The sequence below is a fragment of the Pogona vitticeps genome, chromosome 3, assembly GCF_051106095.1.
Source record: "Pogona vitticeps strain Pit_001003342236 chromosome 3, PviZW2.1, whole genome shotgun sequence".
Taxonomy (NCBI): domain Eukaryota; kingdom Metazoa; phylum Chordata; class Lepidosauria; order Squamata; family Agamidae; genus Pogona; species Pogona vitticeps.
In genome coordinates this window covers 53375778-53402978 of record NC_135785.1, presented here as the reverse complement: position 1 = coordinate 53402978, position 27201 = coordinate 53375778, and the positions used below count along the sequence as shown (strand labels likewise).

Here is a 27201-nt window from a genome sequence, read left to right as displayed (position 1 = left end):
CATGATAAGGTGTGCATATTCAAAGAGCACACAAGCTCATTAGAGGTATTTGATAAGCACATCTGTTGTCTCCAGCCCACTTGCTTGCCAAGCAATGCAGTTTGACCATCTTTTGATCTGTCTTTGCACCAGGAGAACACTGAAACAGCTTTACACAGCCAAATAAAATGAAAAACAGCAGATCAAAAAGTAAGACTAAACACTGGACCCAACACATGCTTAATTAGAGCTGGATCAGGGCAAATGTTTTGTTCTTCAACACTGATGAGCATAGCAATAAGCCCTAGTGCAGAATCAAAACTGGGAGTATAGTTTGGTTGGTTTGGCAACAGGAACACATTCTTTCTCTCCTATAGAACAGTAGTTTCCAACATTGACTAACTCAGGTGTTCATGGACTGCAATTCCCAGGAGCCTTCACCACTAGCTGTGCTGGCCGGTAAAGAGAGAGCTGCAGTCCAAGAACACTTTGGCTACCCAAGGTTAGGAACCAGTGCTATAGACTGAGAGCACTCAAAGATGTTTCTTTGTATTTAGTGATGTAGTCACATACCTACACCCAACACATTGTACAGGTTATAGGCTGTAATGCCATCATGTTCCCTATGTGGTACCTGACTAAGTGAGATAATGTAAGGGGAAAAAATAGCGTGGAATTACAACATGCAGTGGAAACAATACGGTGTACATAAAAAACAATATAAATAGATTATCTGACAGGTCGAATGTTGAACTTCCATGTTTTTTTCAGTAACTTACTGCCTTTAGGATGGCTCAATTTTAATAAAGGAAATATCTAGAGTCAATAGACAGGCTATAACTATTTCCAAATCATCCAGGCTTATTTTTCTGTTTTTAATGAGAACAGTCCATGTCTCTTTTTCATGAAAGGAGCCCTTTAGCTGTAGGCATAACACTTTCCTCCAGAATTAGATATATTGTAACTGGTAAAATGTGACACTTCCCATTGATAGTTGGTTTTCTGTCTGCAGATATGTCACAGAAATATGTTCATTTTCTGTTGACATTCCTTCTTCTATGCAGTTATTCAATATATAGAAACCCTGGACTTTTCTTCATGTGGCCAACCCTCTGCAACCATTGAACCCCCTTCCTCAGAAAACCAGATCTGTTGTAAGTTTTTCCATGATCAGTGTACCTATACTACAAGCTCCTTTTTCTTTGCAGTCTTGTGGGCTACTCCCCTACAACTGCAATTTAACCATTCTGTCTTAGAAACCTTCCTTTCCTTTCTGGCAGTTTTACTGCTCGCACTCATTCAGGAGCACATGCCTTTGAGCCCAGAAATTCTTGTGCTGGTAGAAATGAAACACAAACAAATCTGGCCCTACCATTAGCCAGAGTAAGGCAACTGCCTTAGACCATTCAGTATCATAAAAGTACAGAAAGCATTTCTTTATTTAATTCACTATCATTACATTTTTTTACTACTAGCAATAGGGAGATAATGGACTGTATCCTGTTCCTAAATAACATGGCTGGCTTGGGGTACCATGTAAGGTAACTCGAGGGATGGGGATGGCATCTACTTACTCAGTTGAGGCAGTGAAATATGTCAGACACAGCTCTGACACTGCCCCAGTCATCTAAACAAACACCACACTTCCATCCTGCAAAAGCTGAAACAAAGCCACAAGGCATCAAGATTCCACCTGCCCAATTCATCCCCATCTATTCGATTGGAACACTTTAAGACCCCGAGGTCAAGTTTCACTGACCTTCAAAATTGTCTTCAAATTATTGTTATTTACAGTTATTGGCTTTTAAGGACAAAAAAATTTAACACAACTAGTTGTTCTGTTTTTTGTCACTGAGTTATTTTTGTTTGTTTCAGGCCTACTAAAGTCAAGTCACAATTAGAGTTGGCCAGTTTGAATCAATGGAAGTTACAGAAGAATTGACTAATCAAATCCCCATTGATTCAGTGGGCCTACTCTAGTACAACACATTAGGCTAAGCATGAGGATTTCAGCCATTTTGTTTTCCAATGGGGAGGGCTGCCTGGGTTGTGAATATGCTGATCCTGTTCTGGGAAAACACTGGAATTCTCAGTAGATTTAGAAAACACACAGTGGCTGAAATCTTGTTGATTAGTGTAGCAGGCTACATTAGACTAGGCACATTGAATCAGAGAGGACTTGGTCAGTCAGCTTCTCTATAGTGATTTACTATGTTAAAATAAGTCACAACAAAACTAGACCTCTTTGAATCCATGGAACTTGCACAATTCTTTGAAAAAGATAATAGTGCTGGGAAAGGTTGAAAGCAGCAGGAAAAGGGGAAGACCAAATATGAGATGGATTTATTCCCTAAAGCCTTTAGTTTACAAGAGCTGAGCACAGCTGTTGTTGACAGGACATTTTGAAGATTGCTCATTCAGAGGGTCACCAGAAGTCAAAGGTGACTTGAAGTCACATAACAACAGCTTACACAGGAGTTGACACATGTGACCTGACACAGAAGCTGACTCACTGATTCAATGGGCCTGTACTTTTATTACACCAAGCAACAGGATTTCAGTCAATATATGTACACTTAACCAGAGTCCTAGCTCTATTGCAAGCCTTCAATTCACTGGACTTCATATGGGGCCAGAAAACATCTTAGAACTTCCTCAGTACAGTACATGCTTTTCAAAAATCTGCCTGGTGCAAGTTAATTTCATTGCTGCCTTCATTTCTATTTCCATTATTTGAAGGCTATGCTCTCTTTCTCGCCTATGCTCAGCTGCACAATTATCAGCATAACCACAAAACAGGGAAGGAAGACAGCAACTAGGCTATCCCCAGATCCATTACATGGGTACAGGACAGTGCACTGTTGGCACAGTATCCAGTTACATGCAGAAATATCACACTAGAAAGAAATTTCATTTGGAGCGTGATCAGTTGGAGAAGTCTTCACTCTCAGCTCCCCATCCTTATAATGGAAATGATAATGACCTACTTCACAGGAATATTGAGAGCACTGAGATAAAAAAGAATAAATTGCCTGGCACATTAAATGTGCTATAGAAATTATTTATAACAAATAAGTGACATCACTCTGAATTCATTAATACCAAAGAGCAAATTCACAAACAAATTACCAACAAATGCATCTATCAACATAGAATATAGAGTTCTGGTGTGCAGGGTGGGAGGAAGCTCTGAAAGTATTCCCAGTTGTGCTCTTGTACTTTGGGCTTCAAATGCATCAGGGCTCTGCTCGCTCTCCCCCTCCCTCTCTGATGGTGGTGTTCACCTAATACATCTGGTCTCATAGTCCCCTGCTTCCTTTTCAAATCTTACCAGGCAGAACAGTTTGCCATTCTATACAGTACATTATAGCCCAGCTTGGACAATCTTTGACACTCCAGATGTAATATGGATCCTGATTATGGTCCAGATGTTTTGGACCATAGTTCTTTAACTACATTACCTTTGGATGAGGCATATGGGAATTACAACCCAAAACATATGAAGCACCAAACATTCCTCACCCTTGCTATAGCCACTGGAAAAAGTACCTTACTGGCTACAGCCCATTTCACACTCTGCTTTTGAACCAAAGCTTAGAAAAGGGTACTTCTTTGGACTACAGTTCCCAGAATCCTTCAGCAAAAGATGTCTGCAAAATCAATGCTAGATCTACAAAACTGATAAAAACTGTTCAAAAGAATGCACTGCAAAGTGGCACATTCTTTCACCAATCCCAACCCTAGTGTGAGCCCTAATGTGGCAGCTGACCATAAAATGTCTGCTAAAATAATCCAAGAAAGTGGAAACAAGGATAACCATGTTTGCCCCGACCCACAGAAAACCCCTGGATCACATGCAGCTTATGGAAGGTGACACCTACAACCCCCTTTTGGAGATTACAAAGTGAAGAAAGCAAACAATGCATCTTGCCCATTCTCCGCCCTATTCCCCTGCATTTGACTGCTGCAAAAATCTCTCAGAGATCAGAAATAAAGAGCACCTGAATAGCAAACATCCCAGTCTGTCTGTGCAATTTTAGGGGTTAACTTGAGCTGAACACTTAGAACAGAAGTTTCAGCAGCTAAGTTCAACATCCCAAAGAACCCAAACATGAACAATAATTAAGAACATGTGCAGAGTATTTTCCCCTATTACTACAGTTAGTCTAAGTATCAAGTGGGATTAGATTTCTATATAATTTTTTTTTTCAGGTCAGAGTATTTTATTTTGAATGGGGAAGAACTTCCTAAATTCTCACTTTAGGGATTTAAGCACAGAGGATACGCATTAGATCATGTTGAGAGTTTTGAACAAGGGCTAGTGGGCATGTTACAACTATAGGGAGAGGCAGGCTTAATCAGATCAAAAGCCTAGCTAGCCAAAAGGCCTACCTGTTCCCATCCAGATGCCTTTGGGATGCCCACAAGGTGCACAATGGCTTCACCTGGCTTGTCTTCCATGGCAACCAGTATTGGGAGCTACGCTGCCTTTGATGCCAGAGGTAATCTATAACCATCATGTCTGTCAGCCATTGATACTCTCCATGAAAATATATATATATATATATATATATATATATATATATATATATATATATATATATATATATATATATATATATATATATATATATATATATATATATATATATATATATATATATATATATATATATATATATATATATATATATATATATATATATATATATATATATAGGGTCATTATAATGTACAGCTTCAAAGGGCATGGTGACTAGGTACAGAGGTGGACAAATGCCAACAGAGGGGGAAGCTGCCTAAGAGACCAAAGATCCAAGGAAGGAAGGCAAATGAAAGCTGGAGAAAAGCTATTACAAAATGGGATGCTGGGGGAGAGAGAGGAATAAAAGGTTCCGAGAAGACATAGATATTGTCTTCTTTGCACTCCTTAGAGAGGGGAAAGGTTCCCCCTCCTCCTTGACAATATCTTTGCCTTTGCAAATATATTGGGTTGCCAATATTGTAAAAAGAAGGGAGGAGCTTCTCTATCCCCCTCCCCCAGCCTACTATGCAGGAACAAATGTCCTTCTGCCGGATGGCAGGGACTGCGCCCAGACGGGACCTTTAGTTCTCTGTTCTATTCCTTCCTCACCAGCTCTTCCTGCCCCCACCTACCTTCAATACCACTCAGGATCTTGAAGCACTTGGTCGTAAACCAGTAAGACATGATGAGGAGGATGACAATAAGCGAGGCGTAAAGGAGGCTGTCGCTGTGTGGGGTTTCCCTCTCCATGTCTCCATGCCAGACGTGCTCCACCACCTCTCCTTGGGCTCCCCCAGTCTTATTTCACACTGGTGCTGTTAGCTTCTTGAAGAGGAATTTTTGAGCTTTCAGCCGCGTGTGCAAATGAGGCTCCCCAAACCAATTACATTAATTGTTCTTCCTCCAACACATGGCACCTGCCTAAAAATAACTGGCTGGCCCAGAGGGGAGCCCAGTTGGGAGGGGGAGCACAGGAGATGCAGCATTGAGGAGGGGAAAAGAAGCTACTGAGCCAGGATTGGGCCCAGTTTTATTGGAACCTCTGAGGTGCACTGGCTACCATTCCCACACCCTTCATGTGAAAAATCTTTGTCTGTCCCCCAGCAAAAGTTTCACCTGAACGGGGTTTTCACCTTCTCCCCAAGCTTCAATAATTGAGAACTGAAAGATATTAAATTAGAATTAATTAAGCAGCATGTTAAATGAATCCAAAGGAGAACTAGCTCTTTTTTGCTTTCTCCAACAGAGGACATATTCCCTTCACAGTTCAAAGCTATTTAAGAGGGAAATGATAGAGGTCAGATCCAGTCAACCTCACCTACATCACCTTGACTCCCCCCAGATTTACAAATTCAAATTCTACCCAAATATTTTGCTTTTCCTTCCCTTCTTCAATCTACTGCTGAGAGGGGCTGTGTTCAGTGTCCTGGAACCCACTAGGTATAAGTATAAGATCAGCTCATTGTTTTCACAGGGGATGCTGTGCCAAAAAAACTGATTCCTGGGCCCTCCAGAACTGCCCACCCTTCCTCTAAAAAATAAACAGGTTTACCCGCACAATGGCTTTATACAGCCCACTTTTCTCATCCTACACAGATATATGGCAATTGCCAGGGATCCAACATGCATAAGTGTAAGTGGATCCCATGGTATTTTGTGATAACTCTTTTGGGGTTCATATGTGAAACAGATAAGGACTCTGCTGAAGGCTCTGTGCTTGGCTGAACCACTCCTTGGCAATAAACAGCAATACTGCAACAGCAAACATTTGAACATTGCTTTCAAGTACTCAATGCATTTCATATATCTTCTTTACAACACCCCTGCAAGGCAGTCTTCTTTGACTGGCTACCCTTCAGATATACTGGCTTACAGCTCCCATCTCCCCAGCCAGCATGGTGGCCACACTATGTGAGGATGATGGGAATTTCAGCCACTACACTCTGTACCCAGTCCTTCTTAAACTCTCTTCTGTTTACAGTAGCCCAGTGGCTACAAAACACCCATTTGAGAAATGTTAAATCAACAGTGTAGCACTATTCTCTTCTATACCGCAGATGGCAAAAGCTTGGTTGAAAGAGTGGCTTGCCTTCAGCACAGGTATGAGTTCACGGCAGAGGCAAGATGTGAACCAGGGAGTTATAGCACAGTCCCTTCTCAGGAGCAGCTCCACCTGCTCAGCTCTTCTTACACCCACAAGAAGAGCTTCCAATGGCTAATTTTTGGACTACAACTCTCAGAATCCCCCACAGGGAGCAAGCGACAGTGTGGAATCTGCCGGAGAAATGTTTGAAGTTGCAATCCAGAAAGATAGTTTACAAGCTCTGTCCTCCCAAACGTGTGTCACCACCTGTGCTGTGTCACCTTTGCACCCAATCAGGTGTAGCCGTCCCACTTTTCTCATTCCATCTGTAAAATACAGCCACACAAGCAGACACCCAACCACCCACCAGTTCCCTAGCGAGACAGCAGTGGCACTGAGCTAAAATTAACCAGTCACCCACCTGCCTGGGTATAAATAGCAGGCTGAGCTGCACATCGGCAGGGCTTCCGACTCAGAGGCAATCTTCTGTGCCGTTGCAACTGCAGCACATCCCAGTCATCCAAGACCATGAGGCTCTTGGAATTGGGGAACCACAGTTTGTACTGTACTCCTAATTCCAACCCTCTAGGATTTTTCCAAAAAAAGTTTTAAGAGATCTTTTTTTAGACAAAGGAAGAGGTCCAGCTGGTCACTTCTGGTTTTCAGAAAAGTTTTCTGAAGACTGAAAAATACTGGGGGGCAGGGGGGCAGGGGGGCAGGGGGGCAGGGGAAGAAATTTGGTAAAGTATGCAATACAAAATAAAGTATGCAAAAGGGAGCCACACCTTGCAGCTGTGGGGCAAAAATTGTTATTTTAGAACCAGTTAGGGGGTTGAAGCATTGGGGGAGGCTTGGGGATCACTGTGGGGCCCTAAGGGGTGTATTCTGGCCACCTCTGGGTACAGGATGCCTCCAAGCATTACCCTAAGCTGCAGAGGTGTGTCAAGCACAATGCTTCACAAAAGCCATTCATGTTGAATATAAAGGAACCCCAGGAAAGCAAAGGAAGGGTTGATTTCCTTCCCTGCCAGGCAAAAAAGAGCTTCGAGGCACACAACCTCAGGAGTTTGGCTGATGGTTCTGGACATCCTGAATCCTCATAGCCTGCCACACTTCTCTTCTAGAAAGCAAGTCAAAGAAATCATCCACAGAGCTGTAATTTAGGTAAATAAACATTCTCAAGTGCTGCATTTTGTATACAACAGAATGTAAGATTATCTGAATTAGGACACTGGCTCACATGGATTAATTTATTATTATACCATATAAAGTTGTGGATTCCTTTGGAAGTAGCTCAGGAGGCATCAATACATGGGTCTACACAGGACTAGCTACTCTATATCCACTTGCATGCTCTCTACAGCTATTGTAGAATCACGAAGTTGGAAGAAGCCTATAAGGCCATAGACTCCAACCCCCCTGCTCAGTGCAGGAATATAGTCAAAGGATATCTGCCAGGTGATTATCCAAGTTTTTCTTGAATGCCTCCAGTGTTGGAGCAGTCACCACCTCAAGGAAATTATTTCTATGGCCATACTGCTCTAATAGTTAGGAAGTTCTTCCCGATATCCAATCAAAATCTGGCTTCCTGTAACTTGAGTATACTATTGTGTGTCCTGCATTCAGAGATAAATGAGAATGGATCCTGCCCCTCCTCTATATAACAGCCTTTCAAGTATTTGAAAAATGCTGTCATATCTCCCCTACCACAAGTAGATATTTTTGGACTATATCTTCCATCATCCCTACCAGTGTGATCAGCTATGATAATCATTATGGAATAAAATACTGAGAGTACAGGTTGCTTACTAGAAATGATGACAATGTTCAGACAAGGGCAGTATCTTTTATCACAAGCACCATTCCCTGTATCCCCTACCTGTATGAATTGGCCAGGTTAAGCTGATATACTGGTGGATATTATCTTCTTTTCAAACCCCTTTTTATCTGTCTATTAGGAGAATTAAAACTAGGTCACAGCTGAATCTTATTATATACCTGCTAATCACAGTGAGAGCTGATTATTAATAAAACACAACCAAACATTGGCAAAAGGTGATTTTTCAGGCCACTGATACAGTTGTTACAATCTGGTTAACTGACTGAGAATCATTTCTCTTCGCTCTGGATCTCACAGTCTAGAGCAGTGATGGCGAACCTTTTAGAGCCCAAGTGCCCAAATCAATGGGCGTCCTCTGGAGGGTGGCCGGGGAGTGCCTCTCCCCCCCTCCCCAAATATAGACAGGACCCTCATCTGGGCTTCCTGCTCTGCGTTCAACCCCACTTGCTCGCTCTCCTGCGGTGCTGGAGCTACAGTCAGTGGGCAGCCGTGAGGGGCATTCCAGCGCAGTTCCTCCTTCGCCTCCACCTCCTGTTGCTGCTGCCGCCACCGCCTGGTTGCCTCCTCCAGCACCACTCCTGGGTTCCCTTCGGGCAGGGGATGAGGCAGCAGCATGAGCTTGAGCTGAGCCCTGACAGTGAGCGGCACTGCACCCTGCACCCTGCACCGGGCTGGCATGGGCAGCACCATTGGCATGGCTTGCATGCCCACAGAGAGGGCTCTGTGTGCCAGCTATGGCACGCGTGTCATAGGTTTGCCATTGCTGGTCTAGAGAGATGATGGCATACCGGGGCTATTTTAGTAGGAAAAGTGGCTTCTTCAGAAACGTTTTCTGAAAACCAGGAGTTTCCTGTGGGCCAGTCATATCAGAAGACCCCACTGCTTATAGAAGCCAAGCTGGCTGTATCTCTAGGGGAAAAAAAACAGTAAGGCAATCACTACAAGCAGCAGACATCGTGGGATAATGGTGGCAGCCTCTTAGCTGTTCATACTGGATTCTTCATCTTTTCCCTTCTGCTTGAAACAGTGCTGTATATAGTATATAACCTGTTGTTGTGCTCACTACCAGGTGTGGTGGAAGATGCACTTCGAGCGCCAATACTAAATTGAGCTATCTTGTTCTTTACCTCAAGTTGCTAATTGTCTTGGCCTGGCTGTATCTAAAAGGTTACACTTTCACGGTCAAGCCTAAGGATCTCTTTTCTCTTGGAAACAGAGAGACAGGGGTTCATATCAGGCCTTCCTTTCAAAGGCAGAACTAGAGGAACCTTGGTAAACTGCTAGGCCATATGTAAACTTCCTTGACCAACAGGATGCATGTGGAAGCCATGGCAGTCAACATGAATTTTAAAATATGCTTTTCTTCCTATTTCCCACCTTATGGAAGAAAATCTTTGATATTATGCAACTCCCTTAGGCCGGATCCTGTCCTAGCATCAATTCATCCCTCATACTGAATGTTTTGGTTTTGGCCCAAGTCCCTGAAGGCTCCTCCCTCCTATCTTCACCCTTCCCACAGAGAGGATTTCTCTATCCCAGGTAAGCCCTGCCATGGCTTCAGGCTAACTCCTGGGAGACTCACTTGATCGGCATGCCTGTGGGGAATAGCAAATGGAGTGGGTGGGTGCTAGCCTTGCGAAGTGTTTTGCATGGTGGCAATAAATGGAAAATGTCAGAAAATGGTCCTACTTAAGCCTTTCAGTGAGTCAATAATGAATTATTATACTTTTAAACCAGCGAGAAACAATGAGATTAACTATCTTGGAGTGCAACTAGACATGCAGATGCTCCTGAGCTGAGCTGAAGTTTCCCATGGCAGTTAAATCACTGTTGCCATGTACACAGAATGTTTAATTATCCTGGGCAATTTGGGGGGCAAGAATCCATACTGCAATCTCTAGAACTTTCATGGGGATCACAGATTGCCCTTCTTCCCCTTTTATTAACACTGCCTTCTTGCCCACCTCTTAAAACAATTGGCATCTATGTTATCTATGATACCTGATAACATAGATAAGTCAAAGGCATATATAGTTATATATATAGTTACTGCAACCAGAATTCTCTATGCCAAAAATTGGAAAAGTCCGACGGTACCGAAACAAGAAGATCTCATAGAGAAGATACGGGAAATAGCAGGAATGGACATTTTATCAGAAGTGATGAAGGACTGTCCTTTACAAAAGGCAGCAGAAAGATGGGATTTATTCTACAAGTGGATTGAATAGCATATATTGAAATGAGAACTTAAACCTGGAAGGCAGAAAAGAGTAAATAGAGTAACTTGGAATCTTGATATGGCAATAGGTATAGAATGGACGTTAGTATGTTATTGTTTCTCCTCTTCCCTATTAACCTCAATTCCCCTTTTCCTTTTTGTCACCCCCTTGTTAAAAATAAATAATTTAATAAAAAAAATAATTGGCAAGTGACACAGTGTTGAAAGAGTTCAATTAAAAATCTCTGTAAAGGACAGACAAGAAACACTCCCTGTGGCAAGGTAAGCAAGCAAAACATGAATATCCTACCTAAGTGAACACCTCTTGTCTCTCCTCCAACCAAAATTTTGTTAGGCTTGTCAGATTTAGTGCTGTCAGATAAGCACCACAGATTCACAAGTTCTTCTATCAAGTCAATCTTATGTCATTGGCCATCCCCATCTCACCATCAGTGCCACCCCAAGACATATCTGTCGCAGCCCTTGTTGGTAATAATACAGGCAATCACATGTGCCAGTAAGAACAACAATAGTGATATGTGTAGAGTTCATACCAAAAAACTGTATCCTTGCCAGCTGAACAAAAAGCAACAAATGCCCATGAAAAAGGATCAAGTTTGCTCATGATTAGCTGGTTGTTGTTGTTGTTGTTGTTGTTGTTGTTGTTGTTGTTGTTGTTGTTGTTGTTGTTGTTGTTGTTGTTGTTGTTGTTGTTGTTGTTGTTGCTATGTGTCCTTAGGTCACCTCTGACTTATGGTGACCCTATGAATGAATGACCTCCAAAATGGTCTATTATTAAAAGCCCTAAATGAAAGAATATCTTGCAAACTTACACCTGCATCCCACCCTGAATCCTATACATACTTGGTATTTCTTTAAAAGGATAGGTAAAAGCGATAATCAGGTCAACAATCCATAGGCATCATTATTACACTTTGCTGCTGCCTCCTTCCCCTCAAATTATTCCTGTGGATATTTCCTTGCCCTTAAGGAACTGTCTGTTTTTTGAAGCTATGTTTATTCTTGGACAAACACAAATGTAATTATAACATGTTGCTCAGCAGGTGCAACAGAACAGATCAAACACACCATTTAATTATCTAATACGGGGGTGTGTGACAAAGTAGAACCAAAGGACAAATCATATCCTTCTTCTCATTGGAGATCAAAAGACCCATGCAATATGATTCACAGAGTTGAGAGGTCTTTGAACGGGAAGATATAAACTGAGCTGCTTTTTCAAGTAAGAGTTCTCTGCTACATTAGACACTCCAATACTGTAGTTAATTTTAATATGATGCAGATTAAGAATGTAGAGGGTTATTAGGATGAACATCAGTGTCACAGCAAGCACGCTGTCAGCAAGAGATATGACATCACTTAGTCTCCATTTCACTCCCAAGGTCATGGGTTTTAATTTCAAGTAGGCCTTACGGTAAATCAGAGTTATCATCATTGTTTCCCACCAGAAAGGGCAGGTATAGTCCATTCCAATTCAGCACAAGCTAAACTGTTTTCCAGGGAGAGAAGACTCCCTGGAAAAGACCCTGATGTTAGGAAAGTGTGAAGGCAGGAGGAGAAGGGGATGACAGAGGATGAGATGGTTGGACAGTGTCATCAAAGCCACCAACATGAGTTTGACCCAACTCCGGGAGGCAGTGGAAGACAGGAGGGCCTGGCGTGCTCTGGTCCATGGGATCATGAAGAGTTGGACACGACTAAACGACTAAATAACAAACTGTTACCATTCATTGCTCAAGAACATGCTGTGTCACAGCAGAATGTACAAAACAAAGCCACTTCCCAAATACAGGGTCTGTAATTACATTCAAATAGGTGCAGTTTTGGAGGCACAAAACTCAGCAGATAGGCAATTCCTGCTTCAAACAGGAGAAATCTGTAAAGTGCTGGTGCTAGCTCTGTTAAAAAAAAAACAGCATACCACAGTTACGATTATGCCTATGTTGATAAGGAAGAGGCAGATTCATGCTACAGGACAACTTTTCACAGGTTCAGAAAACTGGTGGGCATGGACAATGGACACAGGAGGAGCTCAGCATGATGTACTGGGCCCCAGGAGAAAGGGAAATGGGTCTGCCCTCCAGCAGCTGGCGGAACCCAATTCCACAATTCATTAAATGATCACTGTTCAATTCAGGGCAGACAGAGGAGGTGAATGGGGATGGGGTCCTTCATCAAATCAGTGAACTTCTAAATCATGAACAAATGTGGAGTTGGGATTGAACCTTGACATTAGAGATTAAGCTGTGATGAAACAAGGCATATGAAAGGTTAGAAAATGCCCTTTGGTTGTAACCACAATTTATGAATCAATACAATTGTAAAGAGCCATGGTTTCCTAATGGGGAACACAGGAAACCAAAAGATTACAGAAGGGGATCAGCGCACTTCAAAGACTTGAAAAGTCCAGAATCTGCATATGGACAGTAACCTTTTTTATCTCAACCACCTGAGGCTCCCCTTATCCAGGTGAGAAGTAACACATTGTTAGGATGCATAAATAAAAACTTCAGTACAAAGTAACTGTCTTTGTACTGTTGTAACAAAGTAACACTTTTGTTAGGTAGATGTAATTCTGTTAGTACAGATGAGTTTCCATTAAGAGGCTTGGCTAACTGGCTTCTAGATGATAAAGTGATGAGGAATGGGAGCAATGCCACTGATCCCTCATGCCGAAAGCAAAGAAGCCTAAGAAGGTTAGGTGTATGTTTGCATATATGTGTGATGCACAAACAGCATCTTTTCTGAGGGGTCCTGCTGACCGTGGTGTCTCTAGCAAAGCAGGGCACTGCATAACGATCCAGTCATTGATCTCTAGGGATGAGGTTCAGGATCTGGTGACTGAACTGCAGAAGTATGCATGGAATGCAGCCCCAAGAGGATTCCAGCAACACCCAGACTTCTTATTTCATCTAACAGGGCCACCGGGCAACTTTCATTAGAGTCAAGTGGCCAAACACTTTGTTTTCTTTCTCCTCTACTCCTAAGAGCCATGATGACCTACAACTAAGGGGGGAGAGGACAGAGTGCTTCCCCTTGTACCTCACCACACAAAGCCTAAGACTTTAAAGCCTACCCCACAAAAGACACACCATCCCAGTCCCTCTGTCCCTGTTTCTATGCCCCACCAGCTTTACTGGTTGCCAACACCCCCTCCCTCCTCCAGAGCCCAGGTAACTCCTACCTTGAGGCAAGGTCCCAGTGATAAACTGGTAGAAGAAGCGCACCGCCCGCCCTAGGTGCTTCTTGCATTGTCGCTGGCAGTGAGTCATAGTGCCAACCACACTGTGGCAGGGTGGCACCTAGCTGGGCCCCCTTCTCAGCGGCAAAACAGCTAAGCCCTTGGGGCAGGGGGGGAAAACTAGAAGTGCTTAGGAGGGGGACATCAAAGAGCGTCTTCTGTTCCTGGCTCTGGCTGTGCCCAGATATCCATGCCAGAGCAAACCCCAGCAAGCCAGAAGAACCCTTGCTCTCCGGCAAACAGCAGACTAGGTGGCAGTGGGAGGAGGAGGAGGAGGAGGGAGGGAGGGAGGGAGGGAGGGAGGGAGGGAGGAGGTTTGTGCTGAGAGAAGCAAGCCAGGATTGGCGGTGGCAGAGGCAATATGTGCATGGAGGTGCTCCTGGGCTACACAAACGAGCACAGTGATTGCCAGCAAGGAAGACACACCCAGAGTTTTGCTCTCCTCCCAGCAAATACAGAAAGTCCCGGCATTTCACAGGGTTTCTGGAAATGTGGGAGCATTGCAGCCAAGTCAAGGCAGAGCACACGCCTGCTGCACTATCTCAGTTCTGAGCTGTTCAGCTGAAACACAGAGACTGCTTCTTCCTCGGACACTCCTCCTCCGGGCAGGAAAGTTGCTGCAAGAAGCAAGTCAGACTGGGCAGCGAAGAAGGAAGGACCACAAAGGAGCAGTGCTGCCTTTGTATTCTCCCAGCCAGTCCATGAATTCACTGGAGGGGAACAGCCAGCAAGCCTTCACTCTGGAAAGCCACCCCTCCAAGGCAGTGCCTCCTCTTTCCTTCCCTGCTTTGGCTGGCATCTTCCTCTGCCACACCCAGCACTTCACAGCAGGGGCTCCCAGGAAACCAGAGACGGTGCTGGTTGGCATGGTGATGGTCTGACTCTCTCGGTCCCACTGACCAATCGGGTGCAGCTGCCTCCTAACTCCTTTTCCAGAGGCTGCACAAGGACGCTCTTTCTGAAGCCGGCAGAGCACAAGAGCATGAAAGATGCACATGCCAGGCAATGCTCTGCCACTGTCTCTCTGGGCAACCCAAAAGACCCTGCAGCATAATTCCTCAAACTATCAGGATCATGTACCAATAAGAGACAAGGAGAAACTGCAGCGAGTGAGAATAAAGAAACTGGGGGAAACAGCTGTGGATGGGAAAGCCACCCATGTCTCCATAATCCACATTTACAAGACAGGATGATATCACTCTCAAATGAGGGTGGGGTGGTGGGATCTTGAGTTGGCCACACCCAACATTGTGCTCTTTGAAGAGTTGGGCTTTTTATACTGGAGCCAAGTTTGTGAATGGTTTCTGACAATAAAGTGCAATTGGAGAGGGGGTCTGATTCGTGGTTTATAAAAGAGATGACTTCAGGGGTCAAATCCAGAGCTTGGGAAAGGTATATTTTTTCATGTAAAAATCCCATAATCTCCCAGATAGCATGACCACTGGCTGAGACAACCCAGGTCTTTTCTCCTCTAATGTTTATACACCCAGGAACTACAGAGAAGGCTGGTCCACTTTTGAAGAAGAATTGAAACTCAGGTGTTCTCCACCATTACTCTCCACACAGATCTAAGCATCAAGACTGCAGACAAACACAGGACAGAGCTCTGTGAAAGTGGGGCCAAATCTATCCCAGAGCTTTAACAATTTCTACTCCTAAAGATTTTATTATACTCTGTAGTTTAGACTAAAGGCGAGAATGAATTCAAGGCAATGTGATTCTGTGATTAACTCGGGACAAAACAGGCCTTAAAACAAAAGCAAAAAACTTTAGGGGGGGATTTCAACTTACAGGGGGCAGGGAAGGAATGAAACAAAAGAATGAAAACAAAGGGCTGACATTGTAAGAAGGGCCAAAGAGAAAGGGGGGCATGACTAGAGTTCATTTCTTGGCAAATTTCAAGCATGGGTAACTGGAACACTTCTTTTTCCAAACTGGCTAAGCCTCTCCCTGCTGGGTAACTATTTGTGTGTTTTAAATGAAACCCATGCCAGCAGTTCTTCTATCATGTCTGGTTTGGCACTTGGAGGAGCTATGAACAGCTGCCATCTTCCCCTCAGCACTGTGGAAGCTTGCATGGAGCTAATATTGGCAAGCTGAGAGTAAAAACTGGAAAGATTTTGCCCAAGAATGTTCCAACACAATATAGTCATTCCTGCTACAATCAAACACACACGTGCACATGTGCACACCCACCCGCATCTCTTTATGTCTGATATTCTTTTATTTAGGTTGCAGATTCAAGACTTAGAGTGGCTGCATGTAAAATGGGATCAGGGCTGTTAACCTTCAGTGTTTATGTAAAATAGGAATATAAGAAGGTGTAATTTGCTTGACAAGCTATCCTTGGTAAATGCTCTCTCCTGGCTAATCATTAAGGGCCAGGAATCTCATCTCCTTTTGTAATGGGCCACCCTTTTCTAGACCTTTACACCACACTCACAGTTGAGTTGGATGGAGCTCAAGGCGGAACTGCCTTTGTCTCCAGTGCCTACTTAAAAACTCTCCATGCAGCAGTTCTTATTGAAAAGATCCAGTAATCTAGCCTCTAGATAAGCTAAGCATCACAGTCTTTCCCACTGCTCCACTTTCTTGAATTCCCAAGCATGAAATATTTGCATCACCCTATGGATGAACCCATTAAACCTAGTTTAACAGGGTAGCTTAAAAAGTTGTTATTGTTGTTACATGCTGTCCAGTTGCATCTGACTCATGGCACTTATGAATGGGCGACTTCCAAAATGTCCTATGATCTCTGGATACCTCAGTGGTTTAGGTATCTGATTGCAGAGCCAGAAGTTGGGATTGTGATTATTTGGATGGTACTTTAGGAGAAGGTCACTCATTCATAAGACAATTTAATCATCATCATCATCTTAGAATTGCAGAGCTGGAAGGGACCCAATGGATCATGGAGTCCAGCTCCTGTCAGAGAGGCACATATTACAACCCACATAATCCCACGGACTCTGGGGTTAGGGCTGATGAGATGTTGTACACCAAAAGACATCTGGATGGTGGCCACTGTGACCTTCCCCTACTCCAAGGCTATTCTTCATGTAGAGGATATGCATGAGTGGGCTTTACAGAACATCAACACAGTAATTATTCCAGTTGTTGAATCATACATCTGAGCCATTGCTCATCTTGGTGTTCATCCACATCCTTTGCAGGAAGAACAGTGGCAGGAGAAGGCAATGCTGTCCATACAAGGAGCCTTCATTATATGACATGGAGAACTTCACAAACCAGCCAATGCATGCTCTTTTCTGGCAAATCCAGGCTTAAACTACTTGGGAAAGTATCTGCAGTACTTTCAGTATTTGCAACATTTTAATCCAAATAAAATGTGTCTTGTGCTGAAAGCGAAAGGGAAGAAAGTTTACCTGAACAAGGCCTTTTGCTGATTGTAGCTTAGAGCAGTGGTTCTTAACCTTTGTTACTTGGATGTTTTTGAACTGCAACTCCCAGAAACCCCAGCCAGCACAGTTGGTGGTGAAGGCTTCTGGGAGTTGCAGTCCAAAACTCCTGAGTAACCCAAGGTTAAGAACCAGTGGCTTAGAGCACAGTGTGCATGAAGACAGAGGCAGGAACTCTTTAATGTGCAGTAGTGGGATCCCCAACCTTCCCTGGATGATTCTAGACATCTAGCCATGTATTAAAGCAAGTGCTGGAGAAGGAGGCCATCTAGTGGAACAACATGGTACTGGTATTTTAAACAGAGCTGCCCTTCCTTTGAGGATCAAATATTTAGCCCAAGAAGGCAGGAGAGCATCCGACACAGAGTCACCTCCTTGATTTTGCTTAACACATCGGCCATACATTTCTTAGATGTGGAATAATCCAGGGAACCTCATCCAAACTGAAATCTGTTAGTCTTACAGCTGTTGCAAGACTCTTTCCTCTTTTTTTCCTTCTTAGTTATGCAGAAGTAATATGGAATACATACTTTCAAAAAGTAACTTTTACAAGCGCTAAGGGAACTCCCACCTTGGCCACGCTGTGAGATTCAGCTTTGTGATGAATGTTCATGAAGGAAGAAAGTAGAGCCTGTGAGAGGCTCGTGAAAGCTCTGTGAACAAACTGGAGGCAGATGGGGCCACCGTAACTCCTCTGAGCATTTAATTGCATATCGCCAATTAATTTTTTATTCATTACAATTCTATTCCCATCTTTTCTCCAAGATGCTCAATGGGAGACAATGGTTCTCCATGTTTCTAACCCCCCTCCCCCGGTATTATCACACTGATTCCACAAGATAGATAACTTCTATGCCCCTTTGCTTCCATTCCTTCAGCCTCCATCACAAATGAAAATCTACATACACCTAAGACTATGGAGCACTTCCTTAGACAGACATAAGTGCCACTGAATTCACCTCTGTTGGTTGAAAAGACTAGCAGTGCCACTGCTATTTTTATTTTGTTGATGTCATCCTTATTCTAAACACATTTTTGTTATCTGTAAATATTATAACCAGGTGATCCCCACTCAAAACTACAAGCCAAAAAACTGTTGCAGTTTGAATTTCTGATAAAATTCTTCTTTTTTCCCCCTACACTGTAGAAATATTGAGATCCACAGTAGATGAGTCTACCCCTTTCTCATTAACTGGCCCTTAAAGTTTCAGTAACTCACTATGAGACATCTGTAAGAGAAAGAATAAAACATATTTCTTTTCTTACAGTTGCTTGAAATAACAAACATATATGCTGCTTTCTTTTCTGCATACATAGTTAGCAACCAACCGAACAGATAAATAGCAAACAAACAACTGCTTCCAACCAAGGAGAGAGAAAGGAGGGGAAAGAACCCTCAGCAGAGAGGTGGAGCTCTCTTTGAATTCAAAGGCTGGAAGGAACAATTGGTTAGTGCTGGACAGACACTCAACCTAGCCAGACAATCCATAGACAGCATGTGAGGCTGCAAATGAAACTCCAACAGAAATTACTGAAGGAACTGCAAAAAGAGCAAGTCATACCAAACAAGAACATAGCTGATGGTTAGAAGTGCAAAACAGGCCATATAATAAATCCAAGCCTCTTTTAAAGCTTCTTAGTCAAGATTTTTCCTTGATCTTTCTTCTGTTCCTTAAGATGAGCTTCCCTTGCTCTCAGGCCTTTATCTCTCCCACTTGAAAGGAGGTATGTCAGATACAAGGCAATTGGTTTTATTGTTTTGAACAAATTCTTTCTGTTAGCTTTCCTTAGAATAGAAATATGGAAGGATGAGATAGGCAGTTTGAAAATAATAAAAAATTTGATTGGGAGTAAAGGAGACATTGGGCATGTCTACACATGGTAACTGGAGTGGACTGGAGCAGGGTAAGTAAGGTCACGAGGAGGCCCAGAATCCCATTTGGACTGATCCCTGCATCCAAATGCCATATGGACCTCAAGCAATCCCATTTAGTCCAGAGCAATGAATCGTCAATTTGCCAATATCCTGGACAGGCGTGATAGGACAGCTACTTCAGGATATTGGCAAATTAATCTGTTCCTCAGCTCTATGGAGGTTCTTGATCAGTCCTTTAAGAGAAAAGCAAACAAAATATTCTGGGAGGAAGCTTTCCATTTGCCTTTTATTTTTTAAAAGCGAAGCAGTACATATTTGCTGCCCTAATACACACCAAAACCGAATGCTCCTACCTTCCCCCAAAAAGCCACTGACATGATCAAAAAGGTGAAAGCAGTTACACCTGGATCCAAATCTCATGACTCAAGCACACTGCTGTGCATTCTCCCCTCCATGCTAACTCAATGAGACCTGTAATGTATCAAAATACTGATTTTTGGAGAAGTGATTGCATTACTTGTAGTAGAGGTGTACCGAGTTCAAGCTTCTAGGGTTTACTTAATTTCTTATTAGAACCCCAACATCTACCAGCTGTATCATACACTAAGAATTAAAGAATTCTGATTTTTTTAATTCTGTGCACCAAAACTGAAGTGGTGACAGCTGATCATCCTCCACGACATAGATCTCCTCCTGGCTACTACACCCTCGGAGGCTTTCTTCATTTCAGCAACATACAGTAATTGTGTGAGTCCATGCATGGCATTTAATTCCAGTATCCACAGGGGATTGTTTCCAAACCCTCACCCCCACCCCACAGATGCTGAAGAACGCAGATTATAGCAAACACAATTTTAATAGCTAAGACAAGACATAGCATGGTCTCTGGCTTCTCTAGTGGTAATCCTGTTTGATTACAAAGACAAACAGCTCCCAATTCTGTGCTGTAAAGTGGCTGAATATTTCTAAAGCCTCAGAGTCATTACTCTTGATTATAAAGGTTGCATTTGCAGTAACATTTTATATCCACTTTCACTAGCTCTTTACAGCTGCAATTCCCCTTCCCCATGCAACAGCAGCATTCACACTTGCCAATGGTACACAGGCAACAAAAGGGGGAAAGGTCTGAAGGCTTCAGTCAATCAGGAGGACTGGTACTTTCCAATCCTGTCCTCCTTTTTGACCAGGAAATATCAGGAAGGCTACTCTTGCTTTACTCCTTGCTCTTCTTCGTTCCTGAATTTCCAAGATTTCATTGGGGGGAAAAATCTATAGCCTCTGTCCAAGCTGAGAAATAAAGAAAAGAAAAACAAATGAAATTGCTATCACATTTGGTCTATCTCCACCCAAAGGTTGAGTAAATGTTGCAACTTTGAGAAGCCTAGCTTGTCTACTGAAAGCTGAGACCTGTTTCACAGAACTTCCTGGCAAACAGGATGTCGCGTTCACCCTGCTTATGAATATTTATGTTGAAATTTGCATGCACCAATAGGAGTTGGTGGGGCAGAGTTAAGGGGGGGTGAAGAATAGAGGAGAGTGAGAGAGTGGAGTAGGCAGTTGAGAGTGGAGGAAGAAGGTTGTTTTAGCTGAGAGTTAACAACATTGACTGGACTTTTATCACTTGTAACAATAAACAATTTCTACTTGGTTCTTAAATGATATGTTGCCTGGCCCTCTGTCATTAATAGTGAAAAAAGTTGATGTAATCAACTGGTGGCAGCTGAACGACACATAGCTTGTGCCTTTGCTTGGTGAAACAACCAAGGGATAGGCGGGAACGTGACATAGCCCACGGAAAGTAAAGGTAGATGATTATAGTGAAGTTTTGGGTGCAGCTATGCAGGAATTTGTCCTGCTGTTTGGTCCACCCTAGAGATGGACTGGCTTGCTCCTTTTCTTGCCAACCATATGATGTATGTGCTACATCCCCCGAGCATTGCTACTTGTATCTTTCTGGCTCCTTGGCAGGAACTTCTCTTTTTAAGGTGCAGGTAGGATTACTCCATTCTAATTTGGTTCCAGCATGCATGATCAATGGAGATCAAACAGAAGTGGATGGGTTACTTTCAGGTTCCCAATAAATGATATTTAGTCATTTAATGTTATTGGGAAATTGAAAACTTCCTCTGGCCCTTTGTGGAGGGGGAGAGAGAGGAGACAAAGGTTCTGGGTTTTTTAAAAACCTAGTTACGGTAGTGCTGATGTGCTATACCTTTTAGGAAAAATAAATACAGTAAATTGAAAGCTTCTTCCCAAAAAGAAGAAGAAACGAGGGAAGACAAAGAGGAGGCTTTTTAAATCTGATTACTTTCTTTTTAATTTCTCTTTAAAGGAAGGTGGGCCAAAAAGGATCGCTTAAGGTGCAATGTGGTTTCTTGTACCCAGTCTTTACAGGATCTCTCCAAATGGCATATCTCACCTCGTAGTGATGTCAAGCAACTATTCAGCCTGATCTAGCCAAGACCTTTGGTTCCTTTATCTAACAGTAATAAAGAAATGAGTACTGTATGTCCTTTTGAAAGAACTCAATCTATCTTTCTTCAGCCTAGAGCATGGCCCTCAGACAATACCTCCCAGTAAAAGTTGGGTCTTACATCTAAGTAAAAGTTCGTAGGAAATGTATACATTTGTATTTGTCAACATTTGACTAGAATTATTTTGGAGGGAAACTGAACAGTTCATTTCTTTTTCTTTTTTAACACACACCAGAAAGACATTAGCAGAATGGGTTAGCACATCTTCTTAAGAAAACAACAACTCAAATAACAGCAGCAAATACTATCCTTCCTTTTTTCCCCATCACTGCTTAATCATGGTGACTTCTTCTTAAAAAATTACATACAATGGGGCCCAGAATTTCCTAAATGGGTAAAGTCACACTTTGCATTCTCAGAAAATATTATCAAAATGTTGTGTCAAACCCATTTTTAACCATGCCACCCACCTTCTTTGGCCAGATCCTCCTGACCACATTCTCATGTTGCTGAGACATAGCCCATCTGATTGTCATCTGTGAAATGTTCAAGGATGTGGTGTGATAATGGAGCAAGGTCTTGCTCAATCAAAGTACTAGGTTTTCCTGATGAGTAGACGTGGATGATGTCCTCTTTTGCCCTGCTCAGGATTTCCCTTCCCCCTTGAGCTTAACAGGGATTGTTACTTTATTTTACAGAGGGGGCATTTTCCCAGCAATCATCTCTTGCCCTGAGCTTTCCCTATTGTAATGCAAACTATTTTGGAACAGATTGCACTTGAATGAGCAAATAAGTCCTATTAGTCTTACAAATGGCCTGCTCATACTAGTGAGTTCTGTCCTCCTCTAAAGGAGGGGATATTAGCTAATATCAGAATGGTTATAAAGCAGCAGATAGTAAAGTATGTCATTGTAAATTGGGGGTTCCCCTATATAAAAACATTCCTAGCCACCAATAAATGGAAGAAGGGAAGTCCATGCCTCAGATTCTGCAGAGATTTTTTGTAGTATACAGTATTGTGTTTCCAAGTGGGAGACAAAAGAAAGAGTACAGGGGGAGAGGCTTTGCTAAGCAAAACAAAGAGATGGATCCACCTTCCCAGTCCCAGATTTTAGCACTGAAAAAGTGGTCATTAGTTTTTTTAAAAAAGGATGCTCCCAAGCCTGGCACCCCACTTGAGCACCACATTCCTGAAACTGTCTAAGATGAACATAAATAAGAGGATGCTCTATGTGTTGGTTAAATCCTTGGAAAAGCAAATTCATCGGGTTACTAGATTTCACCTTATATGTCCATCTTTAAAAGAGAATTTGGCACTGGAAGAATGAATTTTGCCAAGAATGTACTACTCAAGAGCACAGATCTTCCACACTGCGAGGTTTTCAAAAAGGTGAATGTAAGCTATAGAGTGCAAAAGCCACAATCACCACATGAGGGCACCAGAATCTAAGAAAAGGATAACCCCAAATGCTGAAAAAGCACACCAGACTCTGAGAGGACCGGACAGTGATGCGGGCCTTACTATTAAGCCCAGGGAAGGCAACCATCTCAGGCAGCTAGTGGTGGGAGGCAGGAGGAGCCAAGCCTTTTCTCCTGATCTTTCTCTTGACCTAGACATCAGAGCAGTGCCATACTGCTGGTCCCATGCCCGCTTAACTAGCTTCCTGCTCTCAGGGACTGGAAGGGACACTGTCCCACCAATAGCACTGAAGCAAAATTTGACTACCCATCCAATTCAGCCTTAGCTAGGGAATAATGGAGGCGGAAAGAGAAACATCATGTCCTTTGCCTCTGTCAGTAGAATGGCTTGGGCTGGCCCTGCCCGACAATAACAACTACAGTACACAGCATTTTTATAGTGGTTTTATATTTCCGAGGCACTTTGTATACATTACCTTGTTGTCATCCATACAGCAGCTTTGTGAACTGGGCCAGTACTATTATCCACATATGACAGACTGACAAGACAGAGTATCAGTCTCTTAGCCATAACTTCGCTGCACTCTACCCTGAATGTGATAACCATCTGACACAGAAAGTCACCCCATCTGATCTTAAAGTGCAGAGGACAACCTGCAGAGCCAATGAGAACAAAGTGGGCACAGCACAGTGTCCAGCTACCTAAGAGCCACTGGGGGGGGGGGAACAGCAGCTGGATTTTAGGACAAGGAAGCCTGATCTTCTGATCCCATCTTAGGCATTTAGGAAATTCACTGGGTGATTTGAAGTGTAATCTCTGCTACTGCTGTTGGGATGAAATGCAAACCCACACCATGCATATAGTTGCAAGTTACATATCACCAAAAAAGAGGGGGGGGGAGTGAGAGAGAGGGACTGTGTGTGTGTGTGTGTGTGTGTGTGTGTGAGAGAGAGAGAGAGAGAGAGAGAAAGCAAATTTCACCAAAAGAAGAGGTAAAACATGAGCAGTGATATGCCTAAAATTGCCTATGCAGTTTATATATGCAGATGAAAAATTAGGAAAGGTTTAAAATAAAAAACAGAATGGCAACATGTCTGACCCAAGTGGGGAGGATGGTGACAGGTGGCTTGTATCCCTGTTGCTAACCACAACTGTTGTTGCAGATGGGCAGCCCGGAAAGCCTGTGATCTCTACTCTTTCTGGTTCTTTCCTTCTCAATGCAATTTGGACCAAACAACCCTTCCAGTGGAGAGTTGTCCTTGATAAAAGATCTGCACTCTACATTGTATTCCAAAAAGAAAGGAGGGAAAGGTGAATGGTTGTAAATATAGCAATACTTTTAGAAAGGAAAATAGATGTGGTGCTCCTGTTCAGCTGAAGGAGTGCATGTGTTTGATGGTATCTTCAACTACTCTGAGTTAACCAAAGGTGGGCAACTGTGGTCTTCCAGATGTTTTAAGCCTACAGTCTCCCTCAGCCCAATCTAGCTTAGAAAAAGGAAAGAGATTCTGGGAGCTGTAGTCTAAAACTATCTGGACAGACACAATTTGCCCTGAGGTGCCTGGACAGACATATACACTAGGGCCCCCATATCTGTGGGGGATTGAATCCATCCCCCCCAACAGATCAGATAACTGCAGATAATGGTGAACACCACCACTGTTGATGCCCACAAAAGAGGCACCCTCACACTTACCTCCTGCAGCAAGTGAAGGGGTCAAGCCACCAGAGCTGGGGATGGTTAGGGGTGAGAGCTGCCCTTTCTGGCTCTGCCTTCTTCACAAGGTGCTGCAGCCTGGAAGTGGTCCTGAGGCAGCAGGGGAGGAAAAGGGATCCCACCCATCCACCCAAGTCTAAAGGCCCAGGTGAGTGGGCCAGAGAGGGACTTCGACTTGGCTTTCATGTGCCATTAAATGATTTACGTCCCAAAGGCCCACTGGGATAAATAAATGCTTCCCTCCACCCAAAGGCTAATTACCTGTCGCAGGGTCCGATAATCCTGGGCCCTTTTCCTCTAATCTCAGGCTGATTTTGGGGCAGCATTCTCATTTGTATCCCATCACCTATTCTCTCCCATAAACACACCTATTAGATCTCTGAGGCCAAGTCTCTTTTAATTTTAAAGAAGCGCTGCTGGGAGGCAGGATTTCTGGTGAAGAAACAGGCAAGGGGTCCTTATCTCAGAGAGGATGGGTCCAGCCTGAATTGTTTGCTTCTTGCATTTTCCTCATTCCAAACTCACCCCTTTTGAAGCAATTTCCTTATTGTTTTAAAGTGAGAGGTAAGGAGAGAAAGATTGAGTGCTCAATGCACATGTTTGCAACATAGCCACTTTAACAAATACCCAAGGAATCAAAAAATCAGGCTAGCTCCCAACATCTTTCTCATCAGTAGACCTTTGGGGAAAAACCTCAAAGCACATCTTTTAGGAGAGCAATCATGACTCAGAGGGAGGGCACATGCTTTGTATTAGAAAGCATCAGGTAAAAAAGATAAGTGAGCACAGTGCTGGAGAGGCACCTTAATCAGAGTAGACAAACAGTAGGCTAGATGGTAGGGTCCCCCAGTGAGCAGAATCCCATTTCCTGAGATTTCAGGGCCAAACGTTGAGTCCAGGGAGTGAAGCCTTGTGATATCATGGGGCAGGAGTTTGTAATGTCACAGAAGTGGGACAGGCAAGAACTGAGAGAGGGGCAGGAAGTGCCTCTGGGCCAGCCAGTTGTAGAAATAGACCTGAAGGAAACCTGGGGAAATGGCAGTCCATTTGTTGGTGATTAGACAGGCAACAAAATGCACTCAGCAGCTCCAGCAGTTGCTGTCATTCCTGCTAGAGTCTACATGCCTCTTGGCCTTATCTACAGCACACATAACACGTGTGAAAGAGTTTCTTCCCCCCACCTCCAACAAAATACCATTCATTCCTGTTGTGCCATGCTGAAGGCTCACTGCCAGCCAGTGGGAGCATGTTTCCCCACTCCCAGTGGCACTTATAGTAGGGCTTCTGCAACAAGAAGGCTTATGAGTTGTGACGATACTACTTCACTTCCAGCCTTGCTCCAAATGCCCTGGTCGACTCATGCACAGGCATTCATTAGCTATCCCTCCATCCCTTCCTTTTTTATTTCTTGTTGCTTTATGTGCTGTCAGGGTACAGGGCACAGACACAGTAAGCCAAAATCTTTGATCCATATTACAGATCAAGGATGGACAACATGCAACCCATAGACCACATGCTTCCCCTCCCCCCCTCCACGGGGAGTCAAACGTGGCTCCAAGTATCCCTGGCACCTCCGAGAAGACTCAAACTAAAACCTTTTTTTAAAAAACTTGCCTTCTTTTTTAAAGTGTGTGTGTGGTGGGGGAGAATCAACTTAGAAAAATTATTTGTGCTCTCTGAACATGTGGGAGCAATTTTGCCATGTTTTAAGTAGCCTGGTCCTCCAACAGCCCTTTCTTTAAATGAAATATATATGGGGAGGATAAGTTTCCCCCCCCCTGAAGAAACATGTGTGTGTGTGTGTTTCAGGGTTCGGTGTGGCAGTAGTTGGTGTAGCCCATAGAGCTCTGGAGGTTGCCCATCTCTCTTACAGATCTTGGCTTTAAAGGAAATACATTCTATGCATGCTGAGGCATACATACTCCTCTAATTTTATATGTTTTTTGGTACAGCAAGTTGTAAAGCCAAATTAATTCAGGTATAATATATATAGCAAAAAGTTCTAAGCCATCATCGCAGTGTGTCACAGTCACACAGAACTAGATAATAAGTGAAGAAAATAACACTAAGCACAAAATGTGGTTTTTAGACTTTCAATTTTGATTTTATAATATTGAAGCTAGAGATGTACTCAGTCGTTGAATGTGTAAACATGAACCAAATCAGGGTATCTGTGCATTTCCAGGCAATAACAGGATGGGAAAACGAGCCCAGAGGGACTCATGGGGCACAGTGGCATCCTCTTACATTAAATATAGCATTCATAGGGTTAGCACATCTTTAAAAGGCACAGTGTGGTTACATGGAAAGAGAAAGGAAGGAAGACACTGTGTTGGCGCCCATAGAGAAGGACAGTATGTTCTTTATCTTAGAAATAAATGTTTCTTG

General features: G+C 43.2%; 1 protein-coding gene across 4 annotated transcripts in view; it reads right to left on the bottom strand.

Annotated features, from left to right (window-relative positions):
* Nucleotides 1-27201, bottom strand: part of KCNIP2 (potassium voltage-gated channel interacting protein 2) — a 133968-nt gene that overhangs the window by 42123 nt on the left and 64644 nt on the right. The window contains exon 1 of one of the 4 annotated variants that reach the window (XM_078389439.1): nucleotides 13851-14032. The exons of the other annotated variants lie outside the window; for them this stretch is intronic. Within the exon in view, the coding sequence (XP_078245565.1) occupies nucleotides 13851-13938 (88 nt within the window). The 5' untranslated portion in view covers nucleotides 13939-14032. Of the gene's footprint in view, nucleotides 1-13850; nucleotides 14033-27201 lie in introns of those variants that run through there. 4 annotated transcript variants of the gene reach the window in all.